Source organism: Eschscholzia californica, unplaced genomic scaffold (assembly GCF_041429995.1).
Source record: "Eschscholzia californica isolate CP2 unplaced genomic scaffold, dmEscCali1.0.p SCAF_2, whole genome shotgun sequence".
Taxonomy (NCBI): Eukaryota; Viridiplantae; Streptophyta; class Magnoliopsida; order Ranunculales; family Papaveraceae; genus Eschscholzia; species Eschscholzia californica.
The window spans coordinates 39270171-39297366 of record NW_028238309.1 but is presented as its reverse complement, the minus strand read 5'-3'; the positions used below and the strand labels follow the sequence as shown (position 1 = coordinate 39297366).

The 27196-nt window shown below is 37.7% G+C and overlaps 1 protein-coding gene, 1 long non-coding RNA gene and 2 pseudogenes across 2 annotated transcripts; 3 read left to right on the top strand and 1 right to left on the bottom strand.

Annotated features, from left to right (window-relative positions):
* Nucleotides 1-722: 722 nt before the first annotated feature.
* On the top strand, nt 723-2544 carry LOC147557805 (ADP/ATP translocase 3, mitochondrial-like; annotated as a pseudogene).
* A 505-nt stretch (nt 2545-3049) lies between these two features.
* On the top strand, nt 3050-4854 carry LOC147557804 (ADP/ATP translocase 3, mitochondrial pseudogene; annotated as a pseudogene).
* Nucleotides 4855-18061: 13207 nt separating this feature from the next.
* On the top strand, nt 18062-25627 carry LOC147557803 (small ribosomal subunit protein uS5c-like). The gene is made up of 2 exons (XM_086659383.1): nt 18062-18729; nt 25117-25627. Exons 1-2 carry the CDS (start codon nt 18062-18064, stop codon nt 25364-25366), a joined length of 918 nt encoding a protein of 305 aa, XP_086515509.1. The 3' UTR covers nt 25367-25627.
* Nucleotides 18063-25665, bottom strand: LOC147557802 (uncharacterized). Its single transcript, XR_015234190.1, has 3 exons — nt 25497-25665; nt 23861-25437; nt 18063-19177 (listed from the first exon to the last, which is right to left on the bottom strand). It is a non-coding gene; the product is annotated as an uncharacterized LOC147557802 (long non-coding RNA).
* Between the last annotated feature and the right edge of the window lie 1531 nt (nt 25666-27196).

Here is a 27196-nt window from a genome sequence, read left to right as displayed (position 1 = left end):
TAACTAAAGAGAGAAAGAGCGGAAAAGCCGAAGGCATGGTTTGGCGGGAAAAACAATACATAAGTTAAGGAAGCTAACTAAGTACCTTCAGCTTTGTATGGTGAATTCAAAAAATTCTGCTTTACTTTTCTTACTACTAGTCTAGCCTCTAGGGTTTAGTAATCACCTCTCTATTGTTTGTTTGGTGTATAAATCTTTCTTATTTGAAATTCTGTTCTAAATTTGTGAATTTCAATATTGGATCAGTGGATTTTATACAAAATTGATTATAGTTATAAAGATTATGTATTTATACTGATGAGCTTAATTCTCTGTTTGCTTCAATCTAGTATTTGGGTTTAGTACTCTTTAGGTGTTATATCTTCATAATTCTTAGCATGTGTGTGACTAAATTTTGGGTTTGTAAGGGAGTGATTGTTTTTCTCTAAGCCAGATATGAAATCTGACTCTGATGTCTGGATTGACACGAGCCAGATTAGTTTAAGTTTATTTTTGTCTAACTTGTCTGTATTGTTGATTTTAGGTCCATTTGATTCAGATGATTCAAATTCTATATTCTGAGTACTGTTTATATGCTATATTGACAATGCATGTTTTTTCTTTCTCTGTTCGAAATAGAAACGATGCACGAATAAGTTTTCAAATTACATATTCTTGTAATATGTTTTAAGTTGTCATTGTTATCTCTCCTTGATGTCAATTAGTTTTATCCGTGCAGTTGAACACTTAGAGTTCTAAAAAATGTCGAACGGATCACAACACCATACTATAGTCCAAAAGATGCATACACAATCGTATGTATTGGCTAAGGTCTATCCGAGTTTCGATCTTAGAAATAGAGTTTCTCAGACTATGACTAGTCCTTGTATTAATGGAGGATTACAAAGTTTCACGCTTCCTTCGAGTCAAGGAAATGGAAAATTTATACTAATCTCTCCTTTATCACGAGTTGTTGTACAAGCACCATCGGAAAAAAGTGTATCGGGCTTTCTCATAGATTTTCTCATGGGAGGAGTTTCTGCAGCTGTATCAAAAACAGCGGCTGCTCCAATTGAGCGAGTGAAACTCTTGATACAAAATCAGAATGAAATGATCAAGGCTGGCCGTCTCTCCGAGCCGTACAAGGGCAATATCGATTGCTTTGGTAGAACAGTCAAGGATGAAGGGTTCCTTTCTCTATGGAGAGGCAACTCTACTAACGTTATCAGATACTTCCCCACTCAGGTTAGTCCATTGGTTGACTTACGATAGCCGATTTAATTTTAAGTCTCAAGTAGAAAAACTTGTGTTGGATAAGGGTGCCCATAGTTATTTTCTGCTTAGTCGGGTGACACTAGGACATGTAGTTGTACTTATCCGTCTTCAGCTAGAAATTTATGTTATGCTTGTGAAATACAACTCGAGGTTAGCGTTGTCACTACGAAACAAATGGTTTTTTGTTATGACAAGGAACCATAATATGTATCAAATGCTGACCGACAACTACATATTTAGTCCATAGCAAAAGATGTGCGACAAAAGGCCGTCTATTTTGTAGTGCATTTGTGTCTGATTTAGGAATGCTGGTTCGAAATGCAAAAAATTGTAAATAATGATAAACAATCTACTGACAAAAACAGGAAAAATATAAGTATAAGTTGTCTATCAGTTTTTTAGGTTGTCATATCTCTACGCATCGTACTAGTGTCAGATACTAATATGGTACCAGTGCCCACGTTATTATAGATATTCGTTATTAGTTAAATTCTTAATACCGTTTTCGCATACCAGGCACTTAACTTTGCTTTCAAAGATTACTTCAAAGCTCTCTTCAACTTCAAGAAAGATAGAGATGGTTATTGGAAGTGGTTTGCCCTGAACTTAGCCTCAGGAGGTGCTGCTGGTGTTTCTTCCCTACTTTTTGTTTACTCTTTAGATTATGCCTGAACACGTTTAGCGAATTATGCCAAAGCTTCCAAGAAAGGCGGTGAAAGACAGTTTAATGGTCTAATCGATATTTATAAGAAAACCTTTAGATCTGATGGTATCGTTGGACTTTATCGTGGATTTTCTATCTCTCTTGTGTTGGTATTATCGTATATCGTGGACTCTACTTCGGAATGTACGATTCCTTGAAACCCGTAGTCCTTGTTGGTAATTTGCAGGCCAGTCAGTACTAGAATTTCATTAGAATTGCTTTCAAAAACGGAGTCAGGGTTTGTCCCTTAATTACACCGGTATGTGCCATTTTACTTGGTTTTGCAGGATAGTTTCTTAGCGAGTTTCTTACTAGGTTGGGGAATAACCATAAGAGCTGGGCATGCTTCTTACCCCATCGATACTATTGGAAGAAGAATGATGATGACTTCAGGAGAAGCTATCAAGTACAAAAGTTCGTTCGATGCCTTTTCTCAGATCCTGAAAAACGAAGGCTCAAAGTCTCTTTTCAAAGGCGCTGGAGCGAACATTCTCCATGCAGTTGCTGGTGCTGGTGTGCTTGCAGGATATGACAAACTGCAACTGATCTTGCTCGGACAAAAGTACAGGTCAAGGGGTGGAGGGTAATACATTGACAAAAAGGAGGGCTTGTTTTACTCGGGTTATTTAGGTTCTCAAGTTCTTCCAAGCGATAAAGCTAGGTTTGTGGGTGTTGATATTTATTTTGGGATTGTTTCTTGCCGAAAACAACCATCTACCGAGAAGTAACATAGTAATGTATGTATATTAGTGTGGTGTTCATGTATATTTTAATTAGGAATTTTTACAATTTCGCACGAAAATGTATTATAATCTGAGGCGAAATTTTGTGAAGGAAATTGTGACCTGATTGGCCAAGAGTCGCATCATATTCATCCGACCCTAAGAAAAGTTTTGGCTGTGAGAAAAAAACCATATTTCTTTTCTTTGAGCTACCCATGCTTTGGTAATCGGTAGCTCCAAAATAGTATAAGTTGAAGATTTGTTTTCTGTCTTAGTTTTTTCATGTCTTATTCGGCAGTGTATTTGCTTTTGTGATATATCGTAATGAGGTCACAGATTCGATTCCAAATTTTAAACCTTCATTCTATACATGGAGGTCAGTGGAAGGATCCGAGGAACTTTTAATGTCATGAAACAAGCAAGCAGAGGTATTTCAGTATGTTGTCTTATGGTTTCACCAAGTATGATACTCATGAGAACAAGTTCATACTATAGGCAATATGTCACCTTTTAGTTTGGGTGTTTCTTGTGGACGACTCGGATTCCCACCAATCGATTAAGCTGGCAAACGGTACATACTTTGGAGGGCACGATGGTGGTTGGTAGCAACACTGGTAGTGGTGGTGTAGCTCAGACGACTCGGTTTCATCCATTGTGAAGGAATATTGTGACCGGAGAGACGGGGAGACACAGCGTATTTGTCCAGGGCGAAAAAAATGTTGGTCGCGAGAAACATATATCTTGAGCTATTTTTTCTACCGTCGTGATGCTATGCGCCAGGCTACTATCCTAACCGAACCTCGATTGAGATATATATGTGGATGATCATGATTAAGATCGAGAAAGTGTTTTAGGTAGTAATTGTTGAAGATCAAACTTCTTGTATGTATTTATGTCTTGGTCATAGGTACACTTACAAGTTGCGGTACTTTTGTAATGAGGTGGCAGATCCCATTCCAAAATTGAAACACAACCAAGTATCATTTTCTCTAACTTGATTTTGTTAAGTTTGTGGTCATCCAACTCAAAACCAATTGGTAATGAGTGGAGAGAACCTGGACATTTTATTCTTGGTTGCAAGATATCCATTCTTCCATGTGGGACTATTCTCACACGCCCCCTCACGTGTGGGGTTCTTTGAGCCTAGCACGTGTGTTTTTTTTCTTTTGGATGACTTGGAGCACATGTTGCTTTTAAGCCTATTACGTGTGAGCTTAGCTTTGACACCATGTTAAGTTTATGGTCATCCAACTCAAAATCAATTGGCAATGAGTGGAGAGGACCTAGACATTATATTCTTAGTTGCTAGATAACCTTCTCCCATGTGAGACTATTCTCACTGGTAGGCGTACAAAGTGAAAACCAGAGTATAAGCTAAGCCTATTAGACTAAAAGACAACGGCGTATGAACAAAAAAAACTTTTAGCCAAGAGGAACCAGCCGAAATGACGTCCCATTACACAGTACCCATTGGAAGTGGTTTGCAAGGAACTTAGCCTCACGAGGTGCTGCTGGTGCTTCTTCCTTACTTTTCATCTACTCCTTAAAATATGCCCCAAAACCTTTAACTAATGATGCCAAAGCTGCCAAGAAGGCGGTGAAAGACCGTTTAAAGGTCTAACCGACGTTTATAAGGAAACCTTGAATTCCGATGGTATCGCTGGACTTTATCGTGGATTTTCTATCTCTTGTGTTGGTATTATAGTATATTGTGGACTCTACTTCGGAAAGTACGATTCCTTGAAACCTGTAGTCCTTGTTGGTAATTTGCAGGTCAGCCAGTACTAAAATTTCGTTAGAATTGCTTTTAAAAACTAAGTCAGGGACTCAGGGTTCGACCCTTAATTTCATTGATATGTGCCATTTTGCTTGGTTTTGCAATATAGTTTCTTGGCTAGTTTCTTACTGGGTTGCGGAATCACTATCGGAGCTGGGCTTGCTTCTTGCCCCATCGATACTATTCGTAGAAGAATGATAATGACTTCAGGAGAAGCTATCAAATACAAAAGTTTGTTCGATGCAATTTCTCAGATCCTGAAAAACAAAGGCCTAAAGTCTCTTTTCAAAGGCGCTGGAGCGAACATTCTCGGTGCAGTTGCTGGTGTACTTGCAGGATATGACAAATTGCAACTGATCTTGCTCGGGAAAATGTACGGGTCAGGGGGTGGAGGGTAATACATTGACAAAAAAGAGGGCTTGTTTTACTCGGGTTATTTAGGTTCTCAAGATCTTCCAAGCGAGAAAGCTAGGTTTTGTGGGTGTTGATCTTTATTTTGGGATTGTTTCTTGCCGAAAACAACCATCTACCTAAAAGTAACATAGTAATGTATGTATATTAGTGTGGTGTTCATGTATATTTTAATTAGGAATTTATACAATTTCGCACGGAAATGTATTGTAATCTGAGGCGAAATTTTGTGAAGGAAATTGTGACCAGATTGGCCCAGAGTCACATCATATACATACATTACTATGACATTGAGAAGGAAAATAGCCTGCCAAAAAATCTCAGGCAGATTTGGGAGGAATTCCTAAATTAACGGTTGAGATTTTTGTCCAAAATCAGAGAAAATTTTGTTTGTTGATTTGGAGTTCCTTCCCACGTCTGCCTAAGATTTTCTAAGCTCCATTGCTACTGGTACGAAAAATGTGGATATTAAAGAAGACTAGATCCTTTGAAGGCCGTCACTCAGATACTTCATATATGGCATGACTTTCTTTTATTTTTCGATCAAATCATATTAGGCACGGCTACTAGTGTTAGAAATAGCATTTGAAATGGATTCATATTTGAAATTTGAAATTTAAAACTTAAGCTTTGGACTTCAAAATTTAAAAGTTAAGAATTTAAATTTTTGAAATTTTAAATGTCAAAACCACCAATTAAGTAATTTGTTATTTTAAGTGATGACAAAATAAGTGTTATAGGCCCTCCTTCCTTCACAAACTCCTTTTCAAAACCACGTACTTTAGAAACATACTCCATGTGATTGAGTAGTAGTCATGATGTAGGCTATAAGGATGGGCTTCCAACGAAAGTATGATTTAAGTCTTTGGTTGAAATATCGTGTTAGTTGGTAGAATAGAAGACACAAAATAAGTGTTACAGACTCGAAGATTCAATGCAACTCAATTCAATGTAAAATACATAGAGGTCACTTCTATTTATAGAGTGATTTAGGTATCTTATTTTCCTAGGACTCCATCTAGGATAAGTATAAATAATATCATCATATATCTTGGACGGTTGATACAGATATCTACGGATCTCGATTCATCTCGATCTTTATACTCTAACACTCCCCCTCAAGTTGGAAGCGGAACTTGTGGAGTTTCCAACTTGAAAATTTTACTTGGAAAAGATGGGTGTTGCTCGCATACGATCTTATTCAAACTTGAACTTGAATTTTAATTTTTTGTTTAATGTCGAACAATTTCCAATGGTGCTCAATTCTTTGTCTGCAACTTGAACTTGTAATCGCACATAAACTTGATATAATATTTTTGTTTTTCGTCAGCTCGAATGTCATTCTTTTCTTCTTTGCTTTATTTCTTTCTTTCTCGAGCTTGAATAAAATTTGGTGGGAGGGAGGTGAGCTTCAAATTTATCAACAAATTAAGGAGGAAACGATGTCATATGTAGTTGATGATGGAAGAGAGGAACCAGTGGATTCATCTTGAGGATCCGTGAAGAGGATGATGAAGACATAGTGTCACAAAAAGAAGAGAAAGGTGACAGAAAAATTATGTCACAACTAGAAATAGTTGGATATAAGAGGCAATATTGATTTGTCGCAGAAGGATTTTGCAACAGCATGAGTGAAAGATGTCACACAAAACTGTGGTAAAATTTTGTCACAAGTAAAAGAGAAGGTGACAGAAAGATAGCGTCTCGAAACCATGTGAAATTTCACACTCACGTGAGAGAAACCATGAGGGAGAGATTACAATCCACGAGTGATATCGTGAGGGAGAGAGATATAAACTCTTCGGATTACAAACCGAGAGGAAGAGGGTGGAATGGATTCCTTAAAGAAGAAAAGACAGAAAATTGACTGATGTCGTATTCCATCCTTGCTATGAAATCGGCTTCAAATCCGGAGTCTGCCTGACCTACTTTTAGTCGGCAAGATTTGAAGATGTGACATCCGTTGAATGGAGATGACTATCATACCACCAAAATATTTTTTTTTTGGGTAGATGAGAAAAGATGAATTTCGGATGAAGCCGAGAGAGAGATGAAGTCTTGAGCATAATGATGAACCACTCATTTAAGGTGCCCACGTACTTTAGAAACATACTCCATGTGATTGAGTAGTAGTCATGATGTAGACTATAAGGATGGGCTTCCAACGAAAGTATGATTTAAGTCTTTGGTTGAACCAAAGGTGATGATTGATACTTTGCACTGCTCACAATATTGGCTAATATTAGACTGTAAGAGGGTAGTTTCCAAAAGTGGAGAGGCGGTTTAAGAGGCAGCAATAGGCAGTTTCCAAAAATTGGGATGGTTTCCAATTTTTTGGCTCAATAGGCAGTTTCCAATTTTTTGGCTTATAATATATATAAATAGGGGTTGAGTGCTTTGTAATCAACACACCAACACAAGCAACAACAACTCTTCTTTACAGAGCTAGAGAGAGAGCAAGAGTAAGAGAAATTTTTCATAGTTTTTGAGCGGTGTTAAATTTCTCGGTCGTCGAAGATTTAGTATAGAAGGTTATTACTATACGGTACCATCTTGGGACGAACTTGCAGATTGTGTTAGTCGTCATCATCTATCCTTCAATAAAGATTTCTTGTTCGCCCGAGGACGTAGGCTTTAAAGCCGAACCTCGTTAAATTCTGTTCGCATATTTGATTTTGGCTTAACTTTTCGATTAATCTTCATAATCGGATCAATTTCTAGGATAGGTTCGATAGCTTCCGCGACTTTTAGTTATAACAATTGGTACCAGAGCCTTGTTGAGATTGAACGAAGAGAAGATGGGATCGAGAAGTGGTACGGTCAAAGCAGGGAAATATGAGATAGAGAAGTTCAATGGGAAAAACGATTTTTCTTATTGGCGGATGCAGATGAAGAATCTGTTAATCTCGCAGAAATTACACAAGACGTTGACGGGAAAGAAACCAGGAGATATGTCAGATGAGGATTGGGAAGAGTTAGATCTCGAAGCACGGGCTACCATTATGTTGTGTCTTGAGAGGGACGTGGCGTTCCTAGTAGACGAAGAAACAACGGCGGCGGGTGTGTGGTTAAAGCTAGAAAGCAGTTTCATGACGAAAACTTAACGAATCGGGTCTACTTAAAATCCAAATTATTCACATGTAGAATGGAAGAGGGTACTTCTATTCAGGAATATGTGAATAAGTTTGACAGGATTATCTCAGATTTGAAGGATATTGATGTTAAGGTTGAGGATGAGGACCAAGCCCTCATATTGTTACTTTCATTGCCAAAATCCTATGAAAACCTTGTTCAAACTTTGATGCTTGTTGGTGATAGTCTAAGCATGGAAGAGACGAGAAATTCGCTATTAGCGGATGACCTTCGTAAGGTTGCTACTAGCAGTATGGCGTCGGGTGGAGTAGACAAGGATCAAGCACAAGGGTTGTTTGTAACGAGGGGGAGGAGTAATGAAAGGGGAAAGGGAAAGGGCGGGAAATCTAGATCCAAATCTAGAGGCTCTTTCAAGAAAATGTGCTTTAGTTGTGGTGAGCTTGGCCACTTTAAAGCGGCTTGTCCAAAGAGAAAGTTGAAGCAAAAGAACTAAGGCTACAAGGAGAAACAAGAGATGCAAGAGGCGGGATATGTGTCAGAAGAGGCGGACGAATGTTTCTCGGTGACAGAGGTGTCTGAGAAGATCTTCGATAAGTGGATGCTTGATTCAGGGGCGTCACACCATATGTGCCCAAATAGGGAGTGGTTTACTACCTATAGGAGTATAGATGGTGGTACAGTTATACTGGGTGATGATAGTATATGTAAAACTGTGGGACTCGGAACAATACGGATCAAGATGCACGATGGAGTGGTGAGAACATTGACGGACGTAAGACACATACCCGATTTGCGGAAAAATCTAATTTCCCTTGGTGTGTTGGAGCGGAACGGCTGTAAGATAATTATAGAGAATGGCTCCATAAAAGTCGTTAAGGGTTCTTTGGTGGTAATGAGAGGTACTCGTTACGGTAATTTATACAAACTTTTGGGGACAACAATTACGGGAGATGTAGCAGTAGGAATCAGTGGAAGGGATCCAACGGCTAGTACGAGGCTTTGGCATATGCGCCTTGGGCATATGTCAGAAAAGGGTCTATCTTTGATGTGCGGGAAAGGCTTATTGAAGGACATGAAGAAGCCTTGCATGGAGTTTTGTGAGCATTGTGTGTTCGGGAAGGCACACAGGGTGACGTTCTCTACAAGCAAGCACAGGAGCAAAGAGGTGTTAGACTACGTACACACCGATGTCTGGGGACCGGCAAAGTTACCTTCCAAGGGTGGTTCCAGGTATTTTGTTACATTTGTTGATGATCATTCGAGATTTGTCTCGCTTTATTTTCTGAAGCATAAGAATGAAGTATTCAACACATTCCTGGTGTGGAAAGCAATGGTTGAGAACAAAACTGGTCGAAAGCTGAAGACGTTAAGGTCGGATAATGGGACCGAGTACACGGATGGGGCATTCAAGGAGTTTTGTAATCAGGAAGGCATTGTGAGGCACTGGACAGTAGTAAACACACCTCAGCAGAATGGAGTCGCAGAGAGATTGAACCGTACACTACTTGAGAAGGCTAGATGTATGCGCTCCAATTCGGGATTAGGCGTAGAATGGTGGGCAGAATCTGTTTCTACAGCTTGTTATATTGTGAACAGGTCTCCACATTCTTCTTTAGATGGCGGCATACCTTACGAGGTGTGGTCAGGTGAACATGCAGATTACGGGAGACTTAGGGTTTTCGGTTGTACGGCCTATTACCATGTTAAAGGTAACAAACTTGAGAATAGAGCAAACAGGGCAATTTTCTTAGGATATGCTACAGGAGTCAAGGGTTATCGGCTATGGTGTACGGAAGACAAGAAGTTTGTAATCAACAGAGATGTGGTGTTTGATGAGTCATCTATTGTAGCTATGGCGAAAGCTACGGTGCCTAGTTGTGGTGATGTTGGGTCTACTAAAGCTCAAGTAGTGGAAGTAGAAGCCGAAGACCAACGGGTTTCTAGGAATCATGATCAGGTGGAGCATCAGGATAATACTCAGGATGAGAAAATTGATGAACCTGATCATGAGGAGGTTCAAGGGAAAGGTACACAAGTTTTACAACAACAACAACAGGATGTTTCGGTACACACTAGGCCGAAACGGTTATATAAGCCGGTACAGAGGTTAGGGTCAGACAAACCTCTTAGGCATTATGGGCAGGCAAATCTTGTTGAATATGCACTATCGGTGGAAGACGACGAGCCGGTCACCTTCAAACAAGCTATTACCGCGGAGGAAAGAGAGAGTTGGTTGGTTGCTATGCAAGAAGAGATGGAGTCTCTTCACAAGAACAAGACATGGGAGGTTGTCCCATTGCCCGAAGGTAAGTCTGTTATTGGTTGTAAATGGGTGTACAAGAAGAAAGAGGATTCTTCCGAGATCAAGGGTACAAGGTATAAGGCAAGACTAGTGGCCAAGGGTTATGCAGAGAAAGAAGGGGTCGACTACAATGAGATTTTCTCACCGGTCGTGAAACATACTTCTATTCGGGTGCTATTGAGTATTGTTGCTCACAGTGATCTTGAGCTGGAACAACTCGATGTTAAAACCGCCTTCTTGCACGGAGATTTGGAAGAAGAAATTTATATGGCTCAACCTGAGGGATACAAGGTTGAGGGTAAAGAAAATCAAGTATGTCGTTTGAGGAAGTCTCTTTACGGATTGAAACAATCCCCTCGCCAATGGTACAAACGATTTGATTTTTTCATGCTAAAGCATGGTTTTCGCAGAAGTGACTATGATTGTTGTGTATACATCAAGAAGCTTCGCGAAGGTGACTTTATTAATCTCCTTTTGTATGTGGATGACATGCTTATTGCTTCTCGAAGCATGGTGGAGATAAATAAGTTGAAATCTCAACTCAGTCAAGAGTTTGAGATGAAAGACATGGGCGCTGCAAAGAAGATACTGGGAATGGAGATTAAAAGAGAGCGGTCAAGTAAGAAACTGTACTTGAAGCAGAAAGGTTACATCGAACGAGTAGTTTCTCGGTTCGGGATGCAGGATGCGAAGGCGGTGTCAACACCTTTGGCACCACACTTCAGGCTCTCAGGAAAACAATCTCCCACTACTACGGTCCTCTGGGATAATTTGATATGTCGCGATTAGTGACGTCAAACATAAAAATACAAATAATTTAAATTTCGAAATTGTAATTCAAATTTATTCATATGTGAAAGCAGGATTACTATCAATTGATAAGCGAATATTCGTTTAGTTACTTTAGTATTAAACACAACTAAGATTTTGTCGTTTATGATGAGGAAAATTCAAATCTAGTAATCAAAACAGAGAACGACCACAAAAAGTAGGCGTTTTTCGTAACGGGAGAAAATTGAGAGTTAATGTGTCACTAGACAATTGTCATCTGTCAAACAAAAAACTATCAACAAAAAAAAATAGACAATTGATATCAAAGAATGTATTCCTTTACATCAACTTATTCATACGTGAAAGAGGGATTTGCTATCAATTGATAAGTGAATGTTCGTTTAGTACTAAAGACAAATAAGATTTTGTCGTTTTTGCCGAGAAAAAAAGTAAATCTAGTAATCAAAATAGACCGGCTACAAAAAGTAGGCGTTTTTCGTAACTGAAGAAAATTGAGATTTAATGTATCAATAGACAATTGTCATCAAAGAATATATTCTTTTTACATCCGTTGCAAAAATTTCCATTTTCTTTCGGATATAAATATCATCAAATCTATCCCAAAACAAGACCAAGTTCGTTCTTGAGTTACCGATGCCATGGTCATCGGTAGCCATAGGCGGAGGTACTTGGAGACCATCCCTGACTGCAGTCAGGGGTCGTTTTCTCAAAATCTAAAAGATGCAGCCAGGGATGTTTTTGCCTGGTATCTCAAAGATATGGGCATGAAAAATATGGCCATAAAGTAGCAAATAGCTTAGTGGTGAAGCACTTACCTCACACACATGAGGTCTTGAGTTCAAATCTCACCCTCAATTTCAAAGTTCTTTTTTATAAGAAAAGTGTTTCTACACATACGATTTTTCTTCCATAATTTGTGTTCAGAGTTTCAACTCTCACAAGATACGATCTTTATTCCATAATTTAATACGAAAAAAATACTAATTACTATATATTTACATTGTAATATTTACTAAGATCAATCAAGACTAATAAAAAGTAGTAGTAGATTCGGTAGAGAGATGTTTGAAGATCAATTTTGTCAACTTTTAGTTTAATCTCACTGCGTTCTTTTACGCTTTAATCAAAACTATATGCCGCTAATGAAATAAGATTGTACTACATTTACCATGGATTCGTAAGGATGACAAAATTACATTAACGATAATCTCTGCAGTTTAAATCTTTGTTGAAAAATCCATTGTTCTTAGGGTTGATAAAAGTTTTAGCGTTCTAAATTATCGACTGACTTTCGGCGAAAAATATTATGATACATGCTCGTTAATTTACCTAGTTAACCAATTGTAAGTACACTAAACTTACGTCTTCCAAACAAGAGATCTACGAAAGCAAAAAAATTTGTTTTTAACCATTTATTTTATAGCAATTTTAGGCTAGTCAGGTGTGATTTCAAATCCTGGCTCCGCCCTTGTTGGTAGCTCTAAAGTAGTCAAGCTTCAAATTAGCTTTGTTTCATGTCCTATCTTCCGATGTCATAGTTGCCTTACATTGTGTATTAATATGTATTGAGGTCACAAATTCGATACCAACTCTAAAAAACATTTGAAGCTTAACCATGAACGACGGTTAAGTAATTCACCATCCATACTATCTCTTGTTTCGCTCTCCTCACAAGTTTCTTCCGTCTCAAATCACTTGAGAGTCAATTGATCTTCCAAGCATTCTCTTGATGAGGCCTTGAGATTGGGCTCTCTTCCCGTGTACCTTTCCAAAAAGATGAAAACAGAGTTTGGTGCCTATCGAAGTCCATCATAGAACGTTTTCACCAGTAAAATTGTGTTGGAGTACTAGAGCTCAGAAGGTCTGTGCGGAGTTGATGCGAGGGGTTGTCGATTGGACCCTTTGAAAATCAAGAGATGCGACAATTGTCAAAGCTAAAGCAATTAATGTACAATCACTTAGAGCAAACTCTCTTCTCTCACGAACTTCATCCTTTGTTGGGCCGTCCCAATGGCGAATATCTACCATATGCAAAATTCTCTCTTTTCATTTCACCTTCACAATTTCAGAAAAAAAAATTACAACCGCCAAGAGATAAAACATCAAACTGAGAAAAAATGTACTCCAATCGACAAAGTGGGTTGGTATAAGTGTTGTTTAATTTTATGAAGATCTTAATTTTAATATGTTTTATTTGGGTATAATTCACTTGTATAATAGAAGTTCTTGTATACATTCATTCCTTTAATAAAATCATATTGTAAAATATATATTTTTTCCCTCATATCTAGACTTATTCTTCGTTTTTTTTCTTTTGTTGAAGACACATGGATTAGAAAAAAATACTAGCTTTAACATCTAATTCCATTTAGAAATAAAAAATGAATTTAAAACAACTAAACAAAATAACTTATATAACTTTTGGGTGTACGACCCAAAAAACGACCTCTAATAACACTTTTAATCCTCTCTAATCCCAAACGGTATAAAAACCAAAATATTAATACAAATAGATATCTAGTCCATTTGGGTCCATCTAGAAAGAAAACACAAATCCATAGAATAACTAAAAAATATTAATACCTAAACTAACCTTCCTTAAATATAAATACACATTTAAGTTCAAATTCACCAAATATCTTTTCCATTTTTATCTCCTTGTTTCTCTCTCCAATCACGTTTCTAAACAAAGAAACTGTGATCTTCATCATCTTTTTGTAACCGAAACCTTCTGGTTTTATCTTTCTCTCTCTCTACATCTTAATCGTCTGAAACTATCCTCCATTAAATCAGAAACCTTTGTTTCATAATCGTTTGAGTTGCTGAAATCATCTTAATCATTGTTAATTAGGTAAAACACAAATCAATTTATAAGTTTTCTGATTATGTTTCAGTTTATTATAGTTGATTATCTCTCTATAGATCTTAATCGACTGAAAATCTTCCATTAAAACAGAAAACTTGTTTCATATTCATTAGAGCTTTTGAAAATCATCTTCTTAATTGTTAATCAGGTAAACAAAATTCTTTTTTACTGATTCTGTTTCAAATCGAGTATGTTATTATTGTTTTCTCTCTCTAAAAATTTCATTAATGATTTTGATCTTGATGAGAATATCCTTCATTACTGAATCCTACAAATCGAGTATACTGATTGTTGCAATCAATCATCATATGAGATATCTTTAGATTTGTAGTTTAAGTAAAGTATGATATTCACATTTTTCTTCAGATTTGGTTTTCAATCCGTACGGATTTATGAAACGTGTTTTTTCGTACGGTTCCTCATAACAGAATTAACATTACATGTACTTTATCATAAATTACCATAATTTACAGTAAGTTATACAAACATCTCCCATACGATGTTTTTCAAAATGAGAACATGATATATGTATTTTCTAACAAATTATATATACTTTATCGAGAATATCATGAATATTATATTATTGTCCATAAATTATGCGTAATTTATAGAACATTATGTATGTTTTAATCTCAAAACAGTACTCGTTTCATTATTAGAACAACTTCGCTTTATATATGCAAATCTCGTGTAATTCGAAATAAATTACATATAATTTACGTAAATGTTCATGTAATTTATTGTAAATAATATACTTTTCTATATAATTTATATGTATTAATCTCTCATCATTTGTTATCACAGATGGAGTTCGAGGCAGAATCATCAAATCAAACTGAAAGCAGATGGTTGGGATAAGATATTTACAGAAACTGGGGGTGCAAAAGCATTTCGATATGCCCTTAGGCAATATAGTTTACTATAAATCTAGTTTCTAATTCAGAAATCTAAATGGATCGAATGTCTTCCCCTCTGGAATTATCTTTTTCTCGCCTACTATGTCAACAGTACGACAAGAGTTAGCTTTTTCCTTCCCTTTATTGCTGGTTGAGCTTGCTCCAACTTGTTACATAAAGTATTAAGATGTATGCCTAAAGTATGACCAATTTCAAATAAATTATGTATACTTTATCATAAATAATAGAAATTTTTCAGAAATTTCATAAACAGACTCATACATCATACCTCTTTGACTGAAATTACTTTGTTTTTTTGCTTTTTCAGTGTTAGACCTTCTTCATTGGCCGAGCTTACTTTGGTTTTGGATTTTTTTGCAGGAACTAATTCTTACACTGTAGCTTTTCTTTTAAGAGGACTTTTTCTAACTGAAGTAGTATCTTTGGCTGCTTTTGGTGTCGATTTTGATTTAGGTGCCATTGAAATCTCCTGCAAGAAAAAATTAAACAGTTTAGATACTTTCAGAACACTAAAAACATTTTTTATCATAAATTATATGTAATTTATACATCATAAGCATCAAAATAGGTAACAATATGAAACTAAACACTTAAATCACAAATCAAAACCCTTAAAACACACAAAATGTTCACAAAATCGCCAAAATAGCAAATGCACCCTAAATCCCAAAAAGAAAGAATCATAAAGAAAGAATCATAAATTGTAGTTTTTCACAAAACAGCATCTATAATTTATCGAACAGATCTCAAAAAATTGATTTATGACGAAGCTTTGAACATCAGAAACTATGTCACAACAGAAAAAACCCTAAAAATCAACTAAAAATCTCACCATAACGTTGCAACAAACTTCTTTATGATGAAAAATAACCATGCCAGCTCGGTTTTATATAGATTTTCACATGAAAGTAATGATGGTTCGAAACCCAAACGAATCGAGAAAACTTTTCGTTTTAATGGCGATGATACCTCTTCACCTGAATCGGAAGCTTGAAAGATTAAGAAGGTTGAAGAATAAAGTCGGTTTCTTACCTTCTGGAAGATGGCGATTCGAATATCTCATAAGGGTTTTGGAGCGTTTCGATTTGGGAAAGGTATGATTTTTGCCTAAACAGTAAAACTGATGAGAGAGAAAGTCGAGTAAGAGATATTGTTGTAAACGGAAATAATCCAAAAATCACGCCTCATTTAACCGTTACAAAGATTCGCTCGGCCCCACATTTCGAAATCCCGCTCAATTTTTTTTTGTCCTATATAACCACCGGCCCTTATATTTAAATTTCAGAAAGTTGTAATGGTGTTAGAATTTAGCTCTTCCATAGTTATGTTCAAAGGAAAAGGAATTCTATTTTATCGCTCTATGTTATTAATTTAATTTTTTTTGAGAAATCGACTACGATCTATGTTAGTCGTTACAAGGCATTGATACATCCATACAGGCGAATTAAATGGCCTGAAGCCTAACGAAATGAAATGACCTAAACCCCATTTAAACTACTTTATTTATATCCAAGTTCAATATTTCTGGATTTGCACTACCGTGGAGTCGAACTTGGGACCTCCGCATTGCGGAGTATATGCACTTACCAACCGGGCTACAAGTTGTTGGCCTATGTTATCAATTATGAGCCATGAAATTTAAACCTACATCGTCTTAATTAACTGGACAGATGAATAAAACCACATAAAACATAACCACCAGGGACGGCTACAAAACCTCTATATAAGTCCCAAATTGTCATTAAGTAGTTCCATATATCCCACAGCTAGGGGTGGGAATCAGGTGGGTATGGGCGCCCGCGGGTAGACTTGCATCGGGCTTAGGCGGGTCAGGCAAGTTAGGAGCTTGGCTATTCTGGTAGTCGGACGAATCGGGCGGGTACTTTTGAAAATTATTCTGCCTATAGCCTGCCCATACCCATTTAATACACTCGAGCATTCCAGGTTCGGATGAATCGGGCATCGGGTTTAGAAAGTATTGGGCACCCTTTCCTGCACAACCATTTAGCTAACCTTAACTTGATAAACTTAATACATGGAAGCTATAACCTCCCAAGTCCTACCTACATAAATGAACATTTTTCAAAATGTTCACACATCCTTTAAAATGTTAACACAAATTGTTAAGTGTTTTTAACAAAACGAGAACCAGTTGCTACTGTTAACATAACTGTACGGAATAGTGTTAACACATCCCGTAAAATGTTTAGACAAACTGTAAAGTGTTGCTTACAAAACGAGAAGTGGTTGCTAATATTAACAAATCTGTACGGAATAACAATGAAAACACCATGAAAATACCCTAAAACCAAGAACAACCTCACCAATGGAGCTTCAAATAAGTAGATCTACAAATCTATATATTTAACTCTCTACAAAACTATGAAAACACCATGAAAACACCCTAAAACCAGATTTCAAGTTTTTTTAACCTCCATTAAAGAAGATGATGATTGAAGATAAAACATGATGAAGGTTGCTCAAACGAAGAAGATGATGAAGGTCGCTCAAACGAAAAAGATGATGACTGAAGATGATGATTTAAGATGATGAAGATGATTGAAAATAAAGGAAGATAATGAATGTTCTTGAAGAGGGTGTAGGTTTAAGTAGAGAGAGAAATCTGAAAAAAATTTTAGAGAGAGAAAGAGATAATGAAGAGGGTTGAAGATGATGGTTGAAAACGATGAAGTTGATGGTTGAAAACGATGAAGTTGATGGTTGAAGATGATGAAGCTGGAAATGTAGAGAGAGGTAAAGCTGAAAAAAAATTTAGAGAGAGAAAAAGATTCGGTTTTTAAAGAGTGAGAGGGTGTTGATTTAGGATACATATATATAAGAAGGCAAAAGAAGGAATATAAAAATAAATAAAGTCTTAGAGATACGAGTTGGGTCCGGATTGAGCATAGGGATGTGTATTTGGGTTTGATTTGAGATATTAGTTGATTATTGGGTTTTGAGTGGGTTAATAATCCGGGTGTTTTTTTTTTTGTATTTGGGCCCACAAATTGGGCCTTTCATAAAGAATTGGGGTTGGTGAGTTGGTCTTACTTGGGAAATTCTCTTTCATGATTCATTCATCACTCCTCTACTAGATCTCATCTTCCATCTATAGTACCTCAAATTTCCAATTTTACCCAATCCTATCAAAGTTCAAAGTTCAAAGTTCAAACCCAAAAAAGAGAAAAAAAAACTCATCTTTCTGATTATCTTCTCTCTCTATAATGGCTGTCTCTCCATCATCTCTCTCATCATTATCCTCTCTTCCCTCCTCCCAAACTTCTCATCCTCCAAAATTCATCCTACCCGCTACCTTCTCCTTCTACAAAATCAAAACCCACAAACTCATCACACCAATTTCCCACAAAATTAAACCCTTTAAAGCAAAATCCGACGACATTGACACAACATTTTTCGACCAAGTAAACCCAGAAGAAGATATCACATTTGAACCACCCAAACCTCCAGAAGGTTATATCCCACCTCCTTCTTTTGATGATCTTCCACCTGAAAGTGAAGAAGAAATTGCAGCAGCTTATGAAGAAATTTATGGTCCTGCTTATAGTGGTATGAGTGTTTTAGGTAATGATATTTATGTAATGGATTCTAAAATGAAAAAAGCAACTGGGTTTGGAACAAAAACTAAGAAAGAGAAAATTAGAGATGGATTTGAAGAAAGGGTAGTTCAAGTTAGAAGGGTTACTAAAGTTGTTAAAGGTGGTAAACAATTGCATTTTAGGGCTGTTGTTGTTGTAGGTGATAAACAAGGTCAAGTTGGTGTTGGTGTTGGAAAAGCTAAGGAAGTTATTGGTGCTGTTCAAAAAGCAGCTACTAATGCTAGAAGGAATATCATTACTGTCCCATTAACCAAGTATTCAACTTTTCCTCATAGGTAAGTGTTCTTATGATTTTTTAGTGTTTTAATTTTGATGGGTTATGATTTTTTTTTTAATTTGTTAATGTGAATTATTAGTCTAGTATGAAACAAAATGAATTGGCATAGTAAGGTTTTAGCTTCTTATATGATTGCTTTATATGCATGTAAGTTTAGAGATTTGTTGTTGAGCAAGATAAATAAATACGAAGTGAAGCCCGCTTTGGTTGGGTGGTAACATGTCTGTGGCTCTCCACTGCGGAGAAGGTTAGGGGTTTAACTCTTGGTTGTGAAGGTTTATGGTCCTATATGAAACCAGGCTTCCATTCTAAGAAATAAAAGAAAAATCACAAACAACAAGCGCTTTCTGCCGAAACAAGGTAAATACTAATTCATCTTGTTCTTTTGAATACATTGCTAATTGGTATATGACTATTGAAACTTGACAGTTCGGTGATGTAGGGGTCTATGTGTTAGAAATAATAGTCGCGGAAGCTATCGAACCTATCCTAGAAATTGATCCGATTATGAAGATTAATCGAAAAGCTAAGTCAAAATCAAATATGCGAACAGAATTTAACGAGGTTCGGCTTTAAAACCTACGTCCTCGGGCGAAAAAGAAATCTTTATTGAAGGATAGATGAAGACCACTCACACAACCCGCACTAGCAATTTGGAAACAACCCAAGAATGGAAACTGCCTCTTACAATTCTCCACCTCGTACACAATTTGATATACTTCAAATTTTGGACGAACACCAGGATACTCCTTATAAGATATATCTGCTTCTTGTAACTTCAACCGGCTGCACCATATGACCATGGTTGCCTACGTACCCTTTTACAGGATCAAGCCTACCGTAGTTCTACCAATCCTTCACATAAAGATTATCTTGTCGCCATTACGCCCTTTCGGGCAACTTAAAACGAGCCGATTTGTAGCAATTCCAAGCAATGCTGAAACTTGCTACACGTCGCCACTTAAGTCAACATGTCCGCGGGATTCTCATCTGTGTGTACCTTCATGAGAGAAACATCACCTTCCCCTATGACATCTCGTACAAAGTGATACCTGACATTGATATGCTTAGTACGAGCATGATGAACCTGATTCTTCGCCAAGTGGATCGCACTTTGACTATCACACCACACCTCTACGCACTCTTGCTTAATCCCTAGATCATCCAGAAGATCCCACAACCACAATGCTTCCTTCACACCCTCGACCATAGCCATATACTCGGCCTCCGTAGTAGATAACGCAACTGTAGATTGTATCATCGATCGCCAACTAACTGGAGCACCATGTACTCTAAATACATAACCAGTAGTAGATCGTCTTCTATCTAGATCGCCAGCATAATCTGAGTCAACATAACCGCTTACCTGACATGTGTCTCCACCAAAGCACAAACCCGTATCGACAGTACCCTTCAAGTACCTCAAGACCCACTTCACAGCTTCCTAATGTGTCTTCCCTGGATTTGCCATAAACCTACTAACCACACTGACCGCCTGTGAAATGTCCGGACGAGTACACACCATAGCGTACATCAAACTGCCAACTGCACTAGCATACGGTACACGATCCATATGATCCTTCTCCACCGTAGTAGTGGAAGATTGTTTTCCCGAGAGCCTGAAGTGTGGTGCCAAAGGTGTTGACACCACCTTCGCATTCTGCATTCCAAATCGAGAAACTACTCGTTCGATGTAACCTTTCTGATTCAAGTACAGTTTCTTACTTGACCGCTCTCTCTTAATCTCAATTCCCAGTATTTTCTTTGCAGCGCCCATGTCTTTCATCTCAAACTCTTGACTGAGTTGAGATTTCAACTTATTTATCTCCACCATGCTTCGAGAAGCAATAAGCATGTCATCCACATACAAAAGGAGATAAATAAAGTCACCTTCGCGAAGCTTCTTGATGTATACACAACAATCATAGTCACTTCTGCGAAAACCATGCTTTAGCATGAAAAAATCAAATCGTTTGTACCATTGGCGAGGGGATTGTTTCAATCCGTAAAGAGACTTCCTCAAACGACATACTTGATTTTCTTTACCCTCAACCTTGTATCCCTCAGGTTGAGCCATATAAATTTCTTCTTCCAAATCTCCGTGCAAGAAGGCGGTTTTAACATCGAGTTGTTCCAGCTCAAGTTCACTATGAGCAACAATACTCAATAGCACCCGAATAGAAGTATGTTTCACGACCGGTGTGAAAATCTCATTGTAGTCGACCCCTTCTTTCTGTGCATAACCCTTGGCCACTAGTCTTGCCTTATACCTTGTACCTTTGATCTCGGAAGAATCCTCTTTCTTCTTGTACACCCATTTACAACCAATAACAGACTTACCTTCGGGCAATGGGACAACCTCCCATGTCTTGTTCTTGTGAAGAGACTCCATCTCTTCTTGCATAGCAACCAACCAACTCTCTCTTTCCGCCGCGGTAGTAGCTTGTTTGAAGGTGACCGGCTCGTCGTCCTCCACCGAGAGTGCATACTCAACCACATTTGCCTGCCCGTAATGCCTAAGAGGTTTGTCTGACCCTAACCTCTGTACCGGCTTATATAACCGTTTCGGCCTAGTGTGTACCGAAACATCCTGCTGTTGTTGTTGTAAAACTTGTGTACCTTTCCCTTGAACCTCCTCATGATCGGGTTCATCAATTTCCTCATCCTGAGTATTATCCTGATGCTCCACCTGATCATGATTCCTAGAAACCCGTTGGTCTTCGGCTTCTACTTCCACTACTTGAGCTTTAGTAGACCCAACATCACCACAACTAGGCACCGTAGCTTTCGCCATAGCTACAATAGATGACTCATCAAACACCACATCTCTGCTGATTACAAACTTCTTGTCTTCCGTACACCATAGCCGATAACCCTTGACTCCTGTAGCATATCCTAAGAAAATTGCCTTCTTTGCTCTATTGTCAAGTTTGTTACCTTTAACATGGTAATAGGCCGTGCAACCGAAAACCTTAAGTCTCCCGTAATCTGCATGTTCACCTGACCACACCTCGTAAGGTATGCCGCCATCTAAAGAAGAATGTGGAGACCTGTTCACAATATAACAAGCTGTAGCAACAGATTCTGCCCACCATTCTACGCCTAATCCCGAATTGGAGCGCATACATCTAGCCTTCTCAAGTAGTGTACGGTTCAATCTCTCTGCGACTCCATTCTGCTGAGGTGTGTTTACTACTGTCCAGTGCCTCACAATGTCTTCCTGATTACAAAAATCCTTGAATGCTCCATCCGTGTACTCGGTCCCATTACCCGACCTTAACGTCTTCAGCTTTCGACCAGTTTTGTTCTCAACCATTGCTTTCCACACCAGGAATGTGTTGAATACCTCATTCTTATGCTCCAGAAAATAAAGCCAGACAAATCTCGAATGATCATCAACGAATGTAACAAAATACCTGGAACCACCCTTGGAAGGTAACTTTGCCGGTCCCCAGACATCGGTGTGTACGTAGTCTAACACCTCTTTGCTCCTGTGCTTGCTTGTAGAGAACGTCACCCTGTGTGCCTTCCCGAACACACAATGCTCACAAAACTCCATGCAAGGCTTCTTCATGTCCTTCAACAAGCCTTTCCCGCACATCAAAGATAGACCATTTTCTGACATATGCCCAAGGCGCATATGCCAAAGCCTCGTACTAGCCGTTGGATTCCTTCCACTGATTCCTACCGCTACATCTCCAGTAATTGTTGTCCCCAAAAGTTTGTATAAATTACCGTAACGAGTACCTCTCATTACCACCAAAGAACCCTTAACGACTTTTATGGAGCCATTCTCTATAATTATCTTACAGCCGTTCCGCTCCAACACACCAAGCGAAATTAGATTTTTCCGCAAATAGGGTATGTGTCTTACGTCCGTCAATGTTCTCACCACTCCATCGTGCATCTTGATCCGTATTGTTCCGAGTCCCACAGTTTTACATATACTATCATCACCCAATATAACTGTACCACCATCTATACTCCTATAGGTAGTAAACCACTCCCTATTTGGACACATATGGTGTGACGCCCCTGAATCAAGCATCCACTTATCGAAGATCTTCTCAGACACCTCTGTCACCGAGAAACATTCGTCCGCCTCTTCTGACACATATCCCGCCTCTTGCATCTCTTGTTTCTCCTTGTAGCCTTCGTTCTTTTGCTTCAACTTTCTCTTTGGACAAGCCGCTTTAAAGTGGCCAAGCTCACCACAACTAAAGCACGTTTTCTTGAAAGAGCCTCTAGATTTGGATCTAGATTTCCCGCCCTTTCCCTTTCCCCTTTCATTACTCCTCCCCCTCGTTACAAACAACCCTTGTGCTTGTTCTTTGTCTACTCCACCCGACGCCATACTGCTAGTAGCAACCTTACGAAGGTCATCCGCTAATAGCGAATTTCTCGTCTCTTCCATGCTTAGACTATCACCAACAAGCATCAAAGTTTGAACAAGGTTCTCATAGGATTTAGGCAATGAAAGTAACAATATGAGGGCTTGGTCCTCATACTCAACCTTAACATCAATATCCTTCAAATCTGAGATAATCCTGTCAAACCTATTCACATATTCCTGAATAGAAGAACCCTCTTCCATTCTACATGTGAATAATTTGGATTTTAAGTAGACCCGATTCGTTAAAGTTTTCGTCATGAAACTACTTTCTAGCTTTAACCACACACCCGCCGCCGTTGTTTCTTCGTCTACTAGGAACGCCACGTCCCTCTCAAGACACAACATAATGGTAGCCCGTGCTTCGAGATCTAACTCTTCCCAATCCTCTTCTGACATATCTCCTGGTTTCTTTCCCGTCAACGTCTTGTGTAATTTCTGCGAGATTAACAGATTCTTCATCTGCATCCGCCAATAAGAAAAATCGTTTTTCCCATTGAACTTCTCTATCTCATATTTCCCTGCTTTGACCGTACCACTTCTCGATTCCATCTTCTTCTTCGTTCAATCTCAACAAGGCTTTGGTACCAATTCCAATTTAGAATTGGAAACTGCCTCAATTGGAAACCAATTCCAATTTAGAATTGGAAACTGCCACAATCAGTGATGCCTAAACCGCCTATGCTTAAACCGCCACTAGCAATTTGGAAACAACCCAAGAATGGAAACTGCCTCTTACACTATGAATTGTACAACTTAATGTGTTTGAACCTACTCTAGTCATGGGTAGAACGGCAAGGCAGTTAGAGAGATGCTCAAGTTAAAATTCACATTCATTTTACGAGCTTAAATAAGTTCACTAGATGATCATGCTACTTCTTGTTTAACTGGTTTCATGGATTATGGGTAACCACAGAGAAAAACCCGACTTCTTTCCTAAAAACATTATAGCTAGAGATATACATTGAGAATGGTATACTGAGAAGAAGGAATTATAGGTGTAGATGCACTTACGTATATATATATGACTCAAGAGACTATTTTCTCATGGAGTACATGAAAGGAATGGATGAGGCTTGTGACCCTTAAAGGTTTCACAGTGACTTGGGAAGTATTAATGGGTATTCTGTGTAATGGGACGTAATTATTGGCTGGGTCCTCTACTCCTCTTGGCTAAAAGATCTTTTTTTTCTTATGTTGTTGTTTCCTTTTAGTCTTATACGCATAGCTTATACTCTGGTTTTGACTTTGTAGGCCTAGCATTCTTTTAAGATATATGCTTTTTTCCCCTATAATTTTACTCAGAGCCCGAATCAGAATTTATTGTGGCATCTTCGTGACCACATACTTCATTTGTTTTCTGAAAACCTTAATGATTTAGAGTCAAAGGGACAAACTGTATCATCAATGCATTGAGTAATACTCCTCTATTTAATTGTAGGAGTACTCTTCATACGGCAAGTGCTTACGCATTCATTGGATATGACCCGGGGGGGGGGGGGGGGGCGGCGCTACTTCCCCTGTTTCTCCTTATGAGTAGCTAAATTTTTTGAAAGCAGGATACAAAGTTGAAGGGTACTTAGTTAGCTTCGTTAACTTAAGTATTGTTTTTCCCGCCAAACCATGCCTTCGGCTTTTGCACTCTTTCTCTCTTTAGTAGCTAACTTCCTTAACCTCACTCTCAGTTAATATATTCATATGTTGAGAGACAAGATTATTCAGGGTCACTGTCCTTGTTATCTGGCCTTCTGGCACGCCCTCGCGGGTAATAGGTTGTGGTGCAAGAGAAAGTAAATGGTGCTGGCTGTTGGGTAGTAACTAGTAATACTGATGATTCTTTGGTTGAATTTACTCTTTATGAGCATCATTAGCTGCAACTTGAAAAAAGAATCAGCATTTCCATTATCTTGATAAAACTAAGAAAATCTTGTTCTATCAGTTTCTGTAGGTGAGTTTTATTCCTATAACTTAGTTTTTCATGTATTTGAATGGCAGAGCTGATGGAGATTATGGGGCCGCTAAAGTGATGCTTAGACCTGCTTCGCCAGGTACGGGTGTGATTGCTGGTGGCGCAGTAAGAATCGTTTTAGAAATGGCTGGTGTGGAAAATGCTTTAGGGAAACAAATTCGGAGTAAAAATGCTCTTAACAATGCTAGAGCAACAGTCGTCGCAGTTCAGAAAATGAGACAATTCGCTGACGTTGCACGTGATCGTGGGATCTCCATGGAAGAATTATGGAAATGATGAAACGTTCTAGTCCGAGTTTCTTGTACCGGTAAAGAAGTTCTAATTTTGTTTCGTTTCAATTCATCATTCTTTTTTGCATTTTGTATGTTTCGTGTTGAGAAATCCATAAGAGATGGAATCCAGTAACTCTAAAATATAAGTTGAGTTAGAATTTGTTGCAGAAATGATTGTCATGTAAAGTTTGAGTCAGATAAGAAATTGAAATCATAATTCATGTTGAGATATGAGTTTAGAAGGTTCCTGTTGACAAATGTGAAATTTTTCGTCACTAAGTTCATGAATTTCTTTTTCTTTTACTTCAAGTGCATGAACCCTACTGTTGTTATGGTGAGTGGGACATTAGACTTGGACATTCCTGCTTGAAACTGAATTGTCCAAGTCTAACGTATTTCGGTGATGTACAATAGTCATTTTAGGTTGTTTTTGTGAAAGATCACACTTGTTGATAGAATAGAAGATATAAATTAAAATAAAGAACACAATAATTTACGTGGTTCGGTCGGAGGATCACGACCTACATCCACGGAAAAAGTCATAAATAGCTTTGGCTTATTATCTCCCAAATAAACTTAATTGAATGGTGAAAATCTGAGACGCTAGTAAGAAACACCGGAACTAAAAGGTGAAAGTACTATTATGAACTTACAACTATATAAGACATCATGGTCAAGTGGAATATCTACATTAACTAACTAACAAACTTGAACTTACAACTATATAAGAAATTAATCAGGAAATACAAAAGGCTAATGAATTAACCCTTTCAATTTACTCCAATATCTCCATTTCCTATTAGTGCAAACTTTCTCTTGTAATACTAACTTTATTAGCTAGCTATCAAATTTGAAATTACAATTATATAGGAAGTTAATCATGAAATAGAAAAGGCTCGTGTTCAATTAATGAAATACTTGTTCATGAATATTTCATGTTCAATCCGTCTCATCTCAAAAAGCAGCTACTAATGCTATAAGGAATATAATTATGTCCCATTAACTAAGGATTCAACTTTTCCTCATAGGTAACTTCAATTTTATTTCTTCTTAAGATTTTTTGGTGTTTTAATTTTGATGGGTTATGTTTTTTTTTTTTTTTTTTAGATAAGTTTTATGTTGAATAGAAGTTGAATTTACTGGAACAACTATGGAAACGATGAAACGTTCTAGTTTGAGTTTCTTGGCCCGGTAAAGAAGTTCAAATTTCATTTCGTTTTCTTGTATTTTGTATGTTTCATGTTGAATAATCCATAAGAAAATGGAATCCGCGAAAACATCAAGATAAAATTATATTTGTTGTAGAAATGGTTGTTATATAAAGCTTGAGTCAGATAAAAAACTGAATCAGAATTCATGTTGAGATATGAGTTTATAAGGTGACTATTGACAGATTTGAAAGGAAAGCTAATTCTAAAATCTGATTTTACTAGAACTTAAATTACAGAAATAAAACATATTAAGATTAAGATCTTTATAAAGTTAAACAACACTTATAGACGTAGACTATCCACCCATTTTGTCTATTGGAGTGCATCTTCTCTCAGTTTATATATAGATGTTTTACCACGACGTTTTTTTTTCTTCTGAAAATGCTAAATGGAAACGAAAAGGGAGAATTTTGCTTATGGTAGATCAACGGCACCCCAACAAAGGATGAACTTCGAAATATATGAGAATTTTGCCCAACAATTTGTGAAAGTTCATGTTAGTTAGTAGAATAGAAGATGCAAACTAAAATAAAGTACAACAATAACTTACGTGGTTCGGTCCGAGGATCACGACCTACATCCACGGAGAAAGCCATTAATGGTTGTATTATATTATCTCTACA